General features: G+C 42.3%; 1 protein-coding gene across 20 annotated transcripts in view; it reads left to right on the top strand.

Annotated features, from left to right (window-relative positions):
* Positions 1–14,740, top strand: part of fne (found in neurons) — a 92,578-nt gene that overhangs the window by 68,154 nt on the left and 9,684 nt on the right. For all 20 annotated transcript variants that reach the window (XM_071584068.1, XM_071584081.1, XM_071584076.1 and 17 more), the window contains one exon: positions 13,302–13,455. In XM_071584068.1, the coding sequence (XP_071440169.1) occupies positions 13,302–13,455 (154 nt within the window). The remainder of the gene's footprint in view (positions 1–13,301; positions 13,456–14,740) is intronic.

Genomic DNA, 14,740 nt, shown 5'->3' with positions numbered 1-14,740 from the left:
TATTTGACAGTATCACTTCTAGGAATGACATTTTCTGAGAATTTATATTCCCTATGGTTTCCATTTACCTTATTGCTAAAAGTGATGGATTTGCATTTGTTAACATTAATATCCATCCCATTATTTGTCACCCAATCCGCCATTTTATTAATGTCCCTTTGAAGTATGTCACGGTCTCTGTTATTTTCGACTTTCCTGTAGATAATACAGTCTTTTGCAAAAATTCTTATCTGAGAATTAATATTTACTGGGAGATCATTTATTTAGATAAAAAACAAGAGCGGGCCAAGTGCGCTTCCTTGTGGGACTCCCGATGTTACCCTTGTTTTTTCCAGAATACACTTCTCCTAATTTGACCCTTTGTGTTCGACCTTCCATGAAATTTTTGACCCAAGAGATTACTCTTCCATCTGTGTGTAGTGGCAATTGGCCCATCTTAAGCATTAAGCGATCGTGGTCAACTTTGTCAAAGGCTTTTGACAGGTCGACTATTATAGCATCCACTTCTATTCCCGCATCCATGGAGTCGAACATTTCGTGGCAGAACCCTAAAACCGTATTGGCGACTATATAACCAATTCTCACTCTCCCACAAATCCCAGAGATAATCGCCGTTTTATAGCTGTTCACGTAATGTAAATGCCAATATTTTAAATTTGAGTATTTTAGCTTTGCCCTTATGGGAGGGTATTTTGGCAATATATATTTACTATCTAAAACTTAACGAAAAGGCAGTTAACTGTGAAAAAAGTGATAAAACCAATGAAAATTACCGTAGAGGAGATGGCAAAGAAATGAATACCTAATTTCAGTATTCGTTTTTTAATGCATAATTTTAGTGACCACCTCCAAGAAAGCAAGGCTGATTCGAATCAAACTATAGGAACCGAAACCTTACGATTTGAAAGAGCGTAGAGAACCAACAAGCAAATAAAGAACCCGAGAAATGAGTTGGAGGAATCCCTGACAAAGATGCGACGACACCGAGGGTTGCGCGGGAATCGAAGAGGGCGAAGCAAGATGGATTGAATCCTGCTGCGATGAAATCGAAAATATAATGAAGTAAGGAGACGGAGAGAAGGCGCACTGATTGGGGAAAAGCCCCTTCGGACCAAGGCAAACGAATGGTGCGACATCAGATGTGAGAGTGAATTCCTCCGAGCAGTGACTATCCCAAAGGAGAGAAAGCGTCAGGAGAGGCAAAAATCAGCGGCATTCGACATTATTAGGGTTCGTCTTGGAAAATATATTAAAACTATTAAGAACATTTGGCATGGATTAAAATGGCCGTAGAATAAAAATACCAAGTATACATGAACCAAATCGTCTTAGTGCGGATGAAAGTTGCAAGGAAGAGATGTGAAAGCGAATTCAGAAACATATAAAGAATTCAACCAAGGATGCGTAATTAAACTAACACGATTAACCGTATACTTAGAAGGGCCACTGTTAGAAAAGTACAATGAGTGAGCAAAGAAGGGGTTGAGGTGAATAGGAAATATTGCACGTGGTCCGTTCCTTAGATACAATTGCAATTATGGCTGGGAATCCAGAAGACTTAAAAGCAGCACTGCACGCAAAGGAAAGTATTTTGGAGATAAAAGTATTGAATCAAATGTAAAGAACTCAAGTATGAGGAAGGAAAGAGGATGCACGGGCAGCGCAAGGAAGGGAATCCAGAAGTAGTGGAATATTCGGTATTCCTCGGAAGTAGCGTGGGAATGGTTGAGAGTAAGTCGTGGGATGCTGCGCGCGCTTCAACTCGAGCTGAGAAAGCGTTTCCCTCGAGGAGGCAACTGCTCTCCTCGAGGGAGCTGAGCTTTGAAGCAATGCGGAAAAGAATTCGTGCGAAGGTTTGAAGTCTATGGATCAGGGGAAAGAACCATTGAAAAATCGGTCGAGGGAAGACTGTAATCCTTCGGAACTTGGTGCTGGTTGCGGGCGCTGAAGATTTGAGTGGTCGGATTAAATAAGAAATGAAGAGGTAGACTACAGGAGAGTAGGAGAAAAAAATACAGTGTGGAAGAAGTTATGTGGTTCGGGTACATCTTGGCACAGTGAATTTGTTGGGAATAGATAGAAAAGAATGGCGCAAGAGATGTATGCATTAGGTGAAGTGAGTGAAGATGTTAGACTGAAGACTTCAATGTTTGTAATGGCGTGAGAAAGGAAAGAGCGGAGGGCTGCAATAAGTCTGTTTTTAATTTGAAATTCTAGTATTGACTGGATAAAGTGTGCAGTAGAGGAAACCAAACCACGGCCTTTTTTACGCAATGTGAATGCGTAGCAGAAAGTTCGCCAATTTTATTGAGGTTCCGTGCTTCAAATTCGGTTGATAACTCGAGGAACTACACCAAAGCATCGAAGCTCATAAGTGAGCGAACATTGATTGGGCTCCTTCCGAGTTCGGAGATGATCTCTCCTCTAATGGGGTATAATTTGATTCATGAAGATAATTATTGTTCCGCCTTCTGCTCTATTACGTAATCTTAACATGAATGGCCAAATGCTTGCCAGTTTTTTCCCATATTTTGTCAATTTCAAGTTCAACTTTATTGTTAAAGTTTCATGGGTAGTGTAAAATGTGTTCTGGGGTATGTAGATATTTGTATCGAAGTTTTAATAATATTGTGTAAATAGATCTTCAAATAATATTTTAAATTCCCATTTCAGCTTTGCGTATTGTAGTAAAACTTATTTCCTGTCATTCCTAATGAAAGTAGTTGGCTAGTCGTGGACACATGCTCATTCCTGAATAAATAAAAACAGCCCTGACCAATGGGAGCAGTCGAGTATTGTATATTAAAATGGAATTATTTGTTTTGCGATTACTACTCGGGGTAAAAATGTACACCACACTTTGCTAATGTTGCTACCGACGAATGTGTGTGAAATGCTTTTTCATTTCGGACATTCTTGTTATTTTGCATGCTTGGGGAATTAAGAGCTGATAGATATGATTATTTTTTATAAAATAATGAGACTGGTTTCTTGTTGAAGATGAAATGGTCGGGAAAAATGCGATGTAGCGATGAGATGTATGCTTGTGATGAAAGTTATTTGGTCTTGTTATTTTTCGTGAAATGTTGTTGAATAGCTGTTACACTGCAGACGATTTCCCTGGTACTTAATTCGGCCACGGACCTTTATTTTGTGTTTGATATTGAATATATTAATCCTTCGTTTCGGAAGTCCATTGCCATGTTTTCATTAATGTCTAATTACGAGCCCTAATCCTGACATGAGAACATGTTGCAAGAGTTTCCATTTGCTAGAGGTGATGAAGTCGGGGATAATGCGTAATGTAAAGGTATTTTGTGCTTTGAAGAGAATCGAATGAGGCAACAAAATTGATATTTAAATAAGTAAAACATCTCTATCTCTCTTATTTTCTACCGCATTCAAGTTAATATTATGGTGGGTCAGCCATTTTGTTTATAATTTAAAATTGCCTACACTGTTACGTAGTGCTGTCACTGATTCCTTATTAGTCCTCTACTCTTCGCTATGACGTTTGGTGGCATTTTTGCACAAATATTAGGAATTGGAAAAACGTGAGTAACCATTTGAGCTGTGAGATCTACAAGTGGCGTAAATCGCGAAATAAGTGTTTAAGCTTTGTGGGTTCCTTGATTGGTTTCATAACTGGTTGGACACATTAGCTGTTAACTAATGAGCTCTTCAAGTCTTTACGAGAGGGGACAGCAATCGATTGTACCACTGGAACATTTGAAGAGTGGTTTTTTTCATCATTTCAAAATAATTGGTAAATTCCTCGTGTTTAATTTGCTTGACCGCTTCAAGTGATGACTTTTGTCTTTAGAAACGATAGACGGTAAGATTGACAATCAAAATGAAATTCTCTTTGTTCATGAGTTGGCTGACTCGAGAGAGAGTGTTTGGTCGCGAATGTTTCTTAAAACTTGACTGAACCAGCACTCGCCAAATAATAAATTTGAAAGGGGATGGAATGGCAAGTACTTGATCCATTTGGTCTGGTTAAATTACTTGCTCTCGGATTATAAGGTTTCAAATTTTATTTTACTTCTTGTTTTTCCCTTGCATAATCATTAACTATTCATTTTCCCTGTATTACAGGTATAAAATCTTTGAAATATTGGATTTAAATCTTCTAACAAAAGTAGGTACGGGTGTTTCTTGTACTTTTTTCGGCGAGTGGTGGACTGGCATTGTTTTAAGTTGCTAGGCACTTATTTTTCTTGGTACCAGTAAAAGTTTTCTGACAACTGTGTTGGGCGGTGAGATGAAATGCCATTATCAACCTACACTCTGAATAAAAACATCGAAAGTTGACGAAGAGACGTGGGGAAAAATCATAAATAAAGATTACATGCCACTGCATTAATTAGAACGTGAAAAATTGTCTCATTTTCAATTTTTAAGGCGTTAATTTATTTTTACGACAATAGCCCGTTATTGAGGATTATTAGTTCATTAACTTCACATTGGAGCAACAAATAATTAATTTTCGCGTTCAAAAAGTTCATAGTTTGTTCATATAGAATTTGCATATACCCGTGATAAGGATGTCGAAAATATTTGGATATAGATATGTTCGTATAGTAATTTCCTAGCGGCCCCTATAATGCCCAAAAACGAGCCCAGAAAATCCTTCTTTGTGATCATTTTATGTGAAAAATGCCTTCCATAATAAAAGCAGGCACCAGTTCTTTTAGATTTGGGGTCCTGCAGCGAAATCACACGGTACATACTACGAGCAATTTAATTAACGGCAGCTATTTTGAATGCCAAGATACCACAGTAATCAACCCGAAGGTTATTGGTGTCGATAGGTGAGCTCACGTAGTACTGATCCCTGCTTAGTGTGAATTCCACACATCATGGTAGGGGCCCAGTTCTTTTACTGTTCCTAGTTTTTAATTACACGGGTTTAACTGGGTTGAAGCCATTTGCTTCGTGATGAACACATGGGTATGATGCTAGAAACCGATTAGATTCATAATATGCCGATAATCGGCACACCTACGACTGATATCTCGCGAACCTCCGTTTGGGGTTAGGCATTAGGGCAGATGAAATTATTTTTCTTCCAAACGCTTGGTATATCCCCTCTTGGGCGAAATATGCAGTTAAAAACGCTATCTAGGATTCCTCATCTCTAATCAATTGAGGGCATATTGTCCACAAAAGCCAATTAAAAATTACTTCAGGTTTTACGAATCCTCGACATGATAGTGATCTTCGCATTTTCTCAGTAATCACAGAATCCTTTCGATTAACGCTCCAAAGGAACTTCATTTTTGGTGGAATATGTAATGGGACGGACGTGGTGGTAACGGTTTTTATCCTTAGCCCAGTTTTTGCTTCACTGTTTATGGGACCGATAATTATTGGTGACAATGATGAACTTTTCTGCGATGATCTCGGGCGCAATCGCATTTTGGTTTGTGCTATTTGGTTGGTCTGCGTTGAGAATTCAATATTTTAATTCCATGGATTCGCTTGAAAGAACGTCTCCAGTAACGTCTCACTAACACGGCTTGAGTAACTTCTCCGGTTGATATCTCGCGGCTCACTTCTTGGCCTTGGGTACTAGTCTACAAGCAATTTTTTATCCATGTAATGTTTTGGAAAGAGTTTCGCGATTTATTTTTATGAGAAGAAATGCGAGTGGCGTCAGATTCCTGTGCTTTTGCAAATCGCTGGGACACCGAAAATATACGTTGGTTGGGATGACCTAGTCGTGCTAACGATCGTGATTTCGCCAGGGAAGTAGGAGTTCTCCCAACTCCTTCACACTTCTCGCTCGTTTGCACTCGGCGATATTTGGCAACTGTCGGTAGACTCAAAGGCGAGGCTGTTATGGGCCCTTCATTCTTGAGTTAGGTCACAGGCAAAATGGGAGTAAAGGGTCAGCCGAAGTGTGCAAAACACCATGGAGGGTTGGAGAGGTGTTGCATTGCATGTGCCAAAATTTTGCAACGTTAACACGACAGGCGTCATTCAGTTAAGCTAGTTTTGAATTGGTCCACTTAAAGAACTGCATGTCAAATGTTCAGTACATTATTTCGGGTGCCTTGAGGTTTATAAAATGGTAGAGAGGTGTCAATGGCATGTGTTTTGTAATATTAAGGGACGTGGACGAAGATAAGTGTGATGATCGTAGTTAAACCATTGTTGATAGAGACATTTCATCATGAAGACACGGCAAGGTTATAAAAGACAAACAAATAATTTGGAGTGTAATAAAACATCCTCGAGGGTGATTTGTCAACAAATAAAACTAATTCAACATATTCCCAAAGATCTCTCCAGTATGATCGGCGGTATATTTTGTCCGCATCCTGTCATGCCCATTTGCGCGTGTTTTGTGAGCTTGTTTGTTCTTTCTAATGAAACGTGGAACAGTTTCGTATTAAGTTATTTTTATAAATTTTTTCTGGATTCATATAATTTACTCTTATTCGTAGACCATCCCTTGAAATTATTTTATCGCCCTGTATCTGCAAATTTGTGCTCTAGATTTACCATCTAATGTTATAAAATTGAGCAAGAAGGGTCAATAGAATGGAAGCAGGCTTAAATACTGGGACTTATGTTTTCGCAGCGGATGAAAATTAGTCCCATCACTGCAATGATGTTTGGGTCCGGTGTCCTGAAAAAACACGCGCACGCGTCCTCGTGGAAGGCTCGTTGGGTGGTCCTGGAGACGCGAGTGGACAATGGTGCTCGTATTGTGAGTGTGACGGATTTTCCGATCTGGAAATTCCCTCGCCTTGAATAAACCCGATTGACAGTGGCGCGCACCGTCGCAAAAATCGGGCTCGCTGCTGCAGGGGGCGCGACTTGGCCCCCCGTCGGCGGAGACATCGGCTCACGTGACTGGTGCGAGCAGAGAGGCGGCCCGGAGGAGGAAGCCTCACCTGTGACCCCCCACCCCTCTCTGGAGGCCCCCCCATCCGGCCCCCTCGCTCGCTCGCTCCCTCCCGTCAGCTGCAATGCAGATGATACCGCGTGGAGGGCGGCTGAGGGCGGGGGTGGGGGGAGGGGATGGGAAGGAGGCGACTGCCACGGGCCTTTGCTCCGCCGCCGGCGAACTCTGGCCCTAGGGTTGCCGACTCATTCAGAATCGTCGGAATATCGCAAAAAAAACGGAAATCTAATATCAAATTCATGTTTCTCCTTTTCGAAAGCAAAGCGATCGTCTTGCGTGATGCTCGCTGTCGGACGGAGAGAATTGTTTAAATTGTTTCGAAAAATAAGAAAATCAAGCTGAGGAGACTTGAGGGGGTTCTGAGTGGTCCCCTTATTAAATTATTTCTTTTATTCCCCCAGAACTCCAATTCCTTTTGTATGAGTGCCAAGTTAAATATTCTTATCGGAGATTAAGTCATCCATTTGTGCTCATTTGGCGATAAGGAATGCAGCGTTAGCGGTTCGCTGGCGTAGCGATTCGATTTTGGGAACCTCACGAGGGAATATATCTGCTCCCGGGAAATCTCGGGAGAGCTCGCTCTCGCGGGCACCTCTCGGGATGTGAACTATTCGGAAGTTGGCAGCGTCGGATCTGCCACGCCCCCACCGCCGGAGCGGCGGAGAGGGGAGTCGCGCGCGTGTTGCGAAGGGGCCTGCGAACGCGTGAAGATGGAAATTAGTGGGGCAGGTTGGCTTTGCTTTAGCTGGGCGCGAGGGTGCTGGCACGCCAGGGTGTGCCGTTTGGCACACCGCGGAGCGCACAGATAATCAGTCTTGTCTCTTATTTCCGCTTCCAAAATGCGCCATAAATATCACCAGACGGTTTTTTCGTGATGCCTGATCGCCGGATGCGGTGAGGCAGAGCGCAGTGAACTATGTCATCGTCCGCCTCATTGAATTTTCGCCGCAGTCGTAAAAGATGTAATGATTAATGATTAAGCGTAAAAAAGAAACAAAATGAAATTTGCTACGCGGTATGGCTGACTGTTGCGTGACCGGTCGCCTTCCTAATGCCTTCAGCACCTGATGATACGTCAACTGGCATAAATGGGAATAAATTTCGTTGTATATAATGTGACTTCACATTTTGAATATTTTATGGGAACCAAGCAGCCTGGTGTGCTCAGTGCTTAGTGCCCGAAACAGGGGGTGATTTAAAACTGTTTTCTCAAGCCGAACCCAATGTCTGACAAGCAGGCACTAGGATATTCGCGTACGTTTTCTGAGCGAGTGATGATCGACTCCGATATTGGAAATGAAGGGGAGGGGCTGGGTGCGTCTCCATGACGTGCGCCCAGCTGCGAAGAAGCAGGAACCAGGCGACGTGCTCGCTCCGATTATTGCGGGGATATTGAATTCGCGTCTGCGGAACAAAGGGCGCGCCCGAGACTCGCCAAGTGGATGTGTTGCGAACGAAATTTCAACGCTCTTGTGTATGTCAAGGATTCTTTGATCAAAAATAATGGATAGAAATAGTTGGAATGGCATTTTTATCAAAACTATCGGTGGTAGCGTAGAAGTAGCCTGTGAGATAGTTAAGAAAATTTGGTTGCGATGTCTCCACGGGGGTAATGTGTTGCTGTGTGTGGCGGCAGGGTATAATTAAAAAAAAGTGTGTGTAAGTATATATATATATATATATATATATATATATATATATATATTAATATATATACATATATATAAACACACTCACATTATCAGGTTTTTAAACAGAAGTAGGAATATTAAAAAGTTTCTAAGAAATGATCTGCGTTATCTTTAATGCTCCTCAAACTAATGTGTCAAATCTGGGTAATAATTCCGTTCCTGCGAAAAAACATGAAGTTCTAGAATGGCATCTTTCCCTCATGCAACGAGAAAATATGTCCCTAAATTTTTACCCTTTTTTTATAGCCCGTATTGTCCTTCGCAGATGTTGGAGTAGTTTCAAGTTTCACCGCGTGGGTTACCCATCATAAAGCGTATTCTTGGTCGTAAAATTGAGAATTTAAGCGTGCGTATCATTTGATGCCTCGACTTCTTCGGAGTTGCAGGCATTTTTTTCTGCTTTCTCAGCTTTTGGGATGAAGGGGGAGGCTTGGGTTTTGGGAGCGGGATGCTGCCTTCCTTTTTCATTTCATTTGCCTATTTCCGTAAAATGTTTCAATATAATCATGAAATGCTGGAACTCGTTGAATTTAATGCAACAGTTATTCTTTCTAAAATATTCTCTTGCGTCGCACAGCACGGCGAGGGCTGCAAAAATGAATGCATTGACTTCTTCGATCGATATTCGTCGCTTCGTTGGTCGCGAGGCAAAGGAATTGGAGCGCCTGCGTTTAACCGTCATGAATCCGGTGATGGAAGCAGGTTTCATTTCCATTCGAAATTCATTTACTATCGGGTGTTGGGTCTAATTCCATTTTCCTGAATATTTCCCTTTGGGGAAATTTTATTCCAAAGGGTGACTTTGAAGTGTTGTAATACTAATTTTTCAATCGAATCGAAGTTTAAGTTGGGTAATTTAGTATTTATATTTCACCTTTGCTTTCGTGTGGAAAGGAGATTGATTCCTGCCGAACTCTCCTTAATATTGTTTGCTAAATGTATCTTTTGCATTGATTTTAATTGTTAATCAAAGTAATTTGAATGCGGTTACTATTTTAGTACCGGTCAATTAATGCTAGGAACCACATTAATGCGATCGCTGAAAAGGATTGTTTTTGATTATTAGTAAATTTTATTTACTGATTGTCAATTTTAGGTGAAATTTATATGATTAAGAAATATTTATTGTGTTGAATCTATGGCTCATGTATAACGAACATGGATTTAGATTCCCTTTTAAATATGTATGGATAGATATTGGAGAGGATCGTTAAGGCCGACTTGAATATCCATTTGCGTTGCTATTACATATGAGTGCGTTGGTTGGAGCTTAGCTTTGGTGCAAGAGGGGAGGCTGGTCGTGGAAACTAGAACTCGTGATTGTGTCCGCTGCTTTCATTTTATTCAGTTCGCCTCGCGTTGCTTTCTCGCAGTTCACTTCAGTCGCCTCGCATGATCATTTGCTCTCTGGTGGGTGTCCACCGAGAGAGATGAAATAAAACTGGGTCGAAGGCGGCGGAATTGGAGTCGAAACCCGGAATTGTTGCACATTCATGCGCTCAGAGTAACCTTGCGACTCGTTGAGAAAGACGGAAATGTGGATGTAGCGAATCTCATATGCAAGTATACGAATGATTTGTGGACATTATTGAACTCGTTACAATTCATGGTACGAGTATGGAATTCTTTCGTTGTTAATCGCAAAATACGACATCCATTAATGTATGTACGTGGTCGTCAAACTGATCGGTGCATCACGGCACTAATCCCCCCCAAGTTTTCTTCATGGCAAGGCGATACTATAAAACGCAGGCTCGGAAGATTTGGGGAGTGGAATAAATAGGCGACAACAGAGTTTAGAAATCCAAGAAACAAAGTGTCTACCCATTGCAGGAGGGGCTGATTTTCGACGTTTGAAAACTTGAACTATGGTCGAGGAATGCACATTTTCTGGGACACGAGACATGACCCGCGAGAGAGAGAGCAAGAGAGAGACAAAATAAGAGGATTTGGAAGCAATGGGAATATACTGCGGGTGGAGGATTGCGGAGGGAAAATATTGTAGGCGTGGTCGGTGAATGAAAGTTAAATGTAATGGAATGTTGTGGGGAAACGCTGAATGGTGGATGTGGCATCTCCTAAAGTGTGTTAATAGTGTTTTTTACGGCAGTAAGAGGAGCACAGAGAGGAAAACGCCAAATGTGATGCGTGCAGTCATCACCGGGTGGCACTTAAGCAGTGAAGCGTAAGAACTGGAGGTGATTCGTTGAAAGGAGAGCGAGTTGACGACTGTTAGCGTTGAAGATTAAAGGAAATCATTTATTGGCTTAAGACCTCCCCCCTCCCCGATTTGGGCCGCAGAAGACTTGTCTCATCATTCTTTTAAAACGCTGGTGGTACCTAGCTCTGGCAGGTTTGTTTTTTTTGCAACTACGAAAATTGAGTTTCTGGAGCCTTAATTGCTTGACGCCTGCACCTAAAAAGATTTCCTACAGCCATGATCAAAAGACCTTTGGGAATCCAGCCGTTCGTTTGGCGCAACATCCAAACCATATCCGCTCCAAAATGAGACATTTCTTGGACAAAATCAATTGAGTATTTTTAATATGTTGCGAGAGTTCAATAATGATAATAATATTTGATTGTAACTTGTCTCCTTGGCATCGTTTGTGACGAGTGTATGTGCGGTGATAATTATTAAATGAAAACTTCTCGTGTTCTCCCGTCGTGAGGCCCCGGATGGTTTAACACCGCAATTTAGTGAATCACCACTCGCAAGTTTAGCCATTCCGAGAACAGTAATGCTCGTTCAATATTTGGCTCGACTTTGGTATTGCCGCTAATTTCCCTTCCTCTGAAAAAATTTTGATTTGAGAGCGAAGTGAAATCTAAAGAAATAGTTGGTGGTGCGTCGGTAGAACTCGTTGAAGTTCCATTCAGTTGATGAATCGTGAGGAGAAGAAGAGAGGGTCAAGCGTTCCCGCTAATGCTTGGGCCAACTGAACCACCCTCTGGTATCCATTTAATCCCCGACTGAAATTTCAGCAGCCGTAGATGTGTACAATATGTTTCATTGGCGGAGAACTGCGTGCACTGCAGCTGGGGCATTCTAAAAAAAGCTGGTTACACAGCGATCATCAAGACGAGACCGATGTCTATAGCTCTAAAGGAGTCGACAACCTGCGGAGATAAGTTCCACGGATTCTTTTAAGTAGTCTTAAAATTTAAATAAAAGGACACTTTTAAAAATAGCAAAGGCAAGCAAAGTTCGCGCATCGTACGAGTAGAAAGAAATAAGACCGCGGCTGATTGGCATGTTGTTTTTCATTTCTGCGTTGACTGTTCGAGGGGAATATCTCCCCGAGTGCCCGTCAAACTGTGAACTGCGTGCTCGCTCTGTCTACCTAGCGCCCGCCACGGCACGCCGTGTCGCGCCGATTGCAATCCGACAGATGTTAGCTACAACGCTCGGAAGTCGAAGCGGGGTGCTCGTTTCAACTTTAGGACAATCTCACATCCCGCCAGACATCTGTCCAAAAGTCGCCGCGATTCGGGTTGGTTTTTATCCAAGTATCGCTCACTAGAAACCGCGCATCATGCATGGGATCAGAGCCAGCAGACCCTTGCGCTAGGGTGTGTGGCAGAGAGCGATTGAACACCAGTCATACAAGCACTGCTTCGTGAGAGATGCGTTCTCCTGCATGCATAGGAAATGAGCCGTTAGTAACAAGGAGGGCGATACACTAACGTTGGGTGAAATAATGACAATATCCTAGGCTACTTGGAATGGAAAAAGAAAAATATATTTTCCCCCAGGGCCGGGCGGGAATATCTTAAGAGCTATTCTGATCCCTCGTCATTTTTGGCAAAAATAGCGCCTTTAATCTGTCGGTTCTAAACTTGATCTCTCTAATATTATTGTCATTATCCCTCCTGCCGTAGCACGATGGGGTTAATAATATATTTTCCACTCACCATTATGATGATGTTATCTTGGGACATGCCTTCCGTACACGGATGTATGTCGATGGTGCTGAACTTCATTGGTGTGCAGTTGGAAATTCTTTCGTGCGTGATTCTAATGTTCGTTTCTTCCGCATCACGTTCAGATCCGGTGCTCCAGCCCGCATCAACTCGCGCGCAGATCTGCAGGAGATGATGTTTGATGCATTAGCGTCTATCCAGAACGAAGTGAGGTTATTCGCGGTTGTAAATTTTGAAACAGGTCGAATTCAACTGGTGAAACGTTTGGGGTCGGCGTACCATTGTGCGAGTTATTTCGCGTAATTGTGGGAGCTGCCTGAATTCACAACATTGGAACGATCTCTGGTTTCCAGTGTGGCGAGCGGTGCATTTTCTCTAGACGAGACGTTAAAAGTGAATGGATGTGTTTTCTCAGAATATGAATGTTCGTTCTTCAAATAAAAACATTTTCATAAGTACTTGCTGAAGGGTTTTTCGTTTAAGAAATGATAACCATTTATTGTAGGATTAAAATAAAAGACTATTTTAAAGTCAAGAATACTTGCACATGATTTAATAATCGGAAATCTTCGCGGAAGGGTCGCGAGACTGAAGGTCACAGCAATGATACCGCGTAACATGGTGTGATGCCGTAGATTCACTAAAGCAGTTATCGAAACGCGCCGACGGGCCAACCGAAGGAGTCTTTATTTCCACGCGCAGTGGTAAAATGCACTGGCAATTGACAAAGTCGAGGTGGCAAGTGAATGTTGCTTTAATTTCTATTTCAGGTGTCCTACGCTCGCCCTAGCAGCGAAGCGATCAAGGGCGCCAATTTATACGTCAGCGGACTCCCGAAGAATCTCACCCAACAAGATTTGGAGAACCTTTTCAGTCCCTACGGACGCATCATCACTTCACGGATACTCTGCGATAATATCACAGGTAAGTGGCCCCGGGAAATTCACCCTCGCCTGACCCCCTCCCCCGGTGCCCCCTTGGACTGCCCACAATCCCCCTCCGCCGTCACATTGCCACAGAATCTCTTTTCGTGCTACTAACTCACGTAACGAGCTCAAGTCTGCCTCCGCCAAGCCCATGTCTGGTCAGCTGCTCTAAAAATCTCTCTTCCACGTAGAAGAAACGTCCCCTTAGTGCAGAATCGTTCGGGACAGTTAAGCCGCCCGAAAAGTCTCTCGCTGGCCGCCCTCTGACTCACGCCAACGGCGGCCTGCCCCGCGAAACGAGCCAGGGGGGAGTGGGGAAGAAGCGGCTTCTCGCGCCGGGCCTAGCGTGGCCGCGGCGGCTAGGGCACGAATCGAGGAGGGGCGGGCCAGCCGCGCGCTCTGCTCGGGATGAATTTTGTGTTGTCGTTGTTAGTCACTGCCAAAGAGACGACCTTGACATTATACCCAGCCGAATGAATTGTATGCTTGCATTATCTGGAAATGAAATTGTAGTGATCGATTGATGATATAGTGTAATAGTTGCTTATTTTTTGCATGACCATTTCGTTTCGGCGATTGAGGTGATGTGTACCTCGTTTTCCGTAGATGTCGCCATTTGGTATTTTGTTATTTGTCTTGACATCATTTTACGAAACATTTATTTCCAAAAGCCACGAAGAAACCAAATCGACAAGTGCGACAGTCTCTGCGCCTCAGAACCATGGCGCCCTAGTATTGTGCACAGGTAATTTTAGGTAGTGTCATAAGGTAAACAAGGCAATGAGTGCCTTTTATTATTTATTTCGTAATTTATATTCACCTCTAGTTTAATTTCCATGCATAAACTATAAAGTTTTGTTAGGCCTGGTAATATCTTAGTATTAGTTCCAATTTCTTTCATTCCAAAGCCATGATTCTCAAGTCAAGTCAGAAATTCATATTCACAGAATTTCAGCTCTGATGAATGTTGAGTTTTCGTTTGTAATGCCTTACATTCTCTTGAGAACGGAATGCCTTCTTGGTTCATAGGACGATTTCAAAAGCTATGTCAACATTGTTTTGAAATAAAGCAATTTTGATTTGGAAGTGGTTACCACATACATGGCTAGTTACTGTAACTAGAGTATTCTTTGACATTGTAGACAGTAGATTCATTAAATGGCAGTTAAGCACGTTTTAGTAAAGAATTTACGTTGTATTGCTCTAAATCACGCTTGATACGACTGGCTATAGGATTGAATGCCTGTAGATATAATAGTCCTATATATTATTATTTTAGTATT

The sequence above is a fragment of the Hetaerina americana genome, unplaced genomic scaffold (genome assembly GCF_022747635.1).
Source record: "Hetaerina americana unplaced genomic scaffold, ioHetAmer1.1.p SCAF_16, whole genome shotgun sequence".
Classification (NCBI taxonomy): Eukaryota; Metazoa; Arthropoda; class Insecta; order Odonata; family Calopterygidae; genus Hetaerina; species Hetaerina americana.
This window is presented reverse-complemented; position numbering and strand designations above follow the sequence as displayed.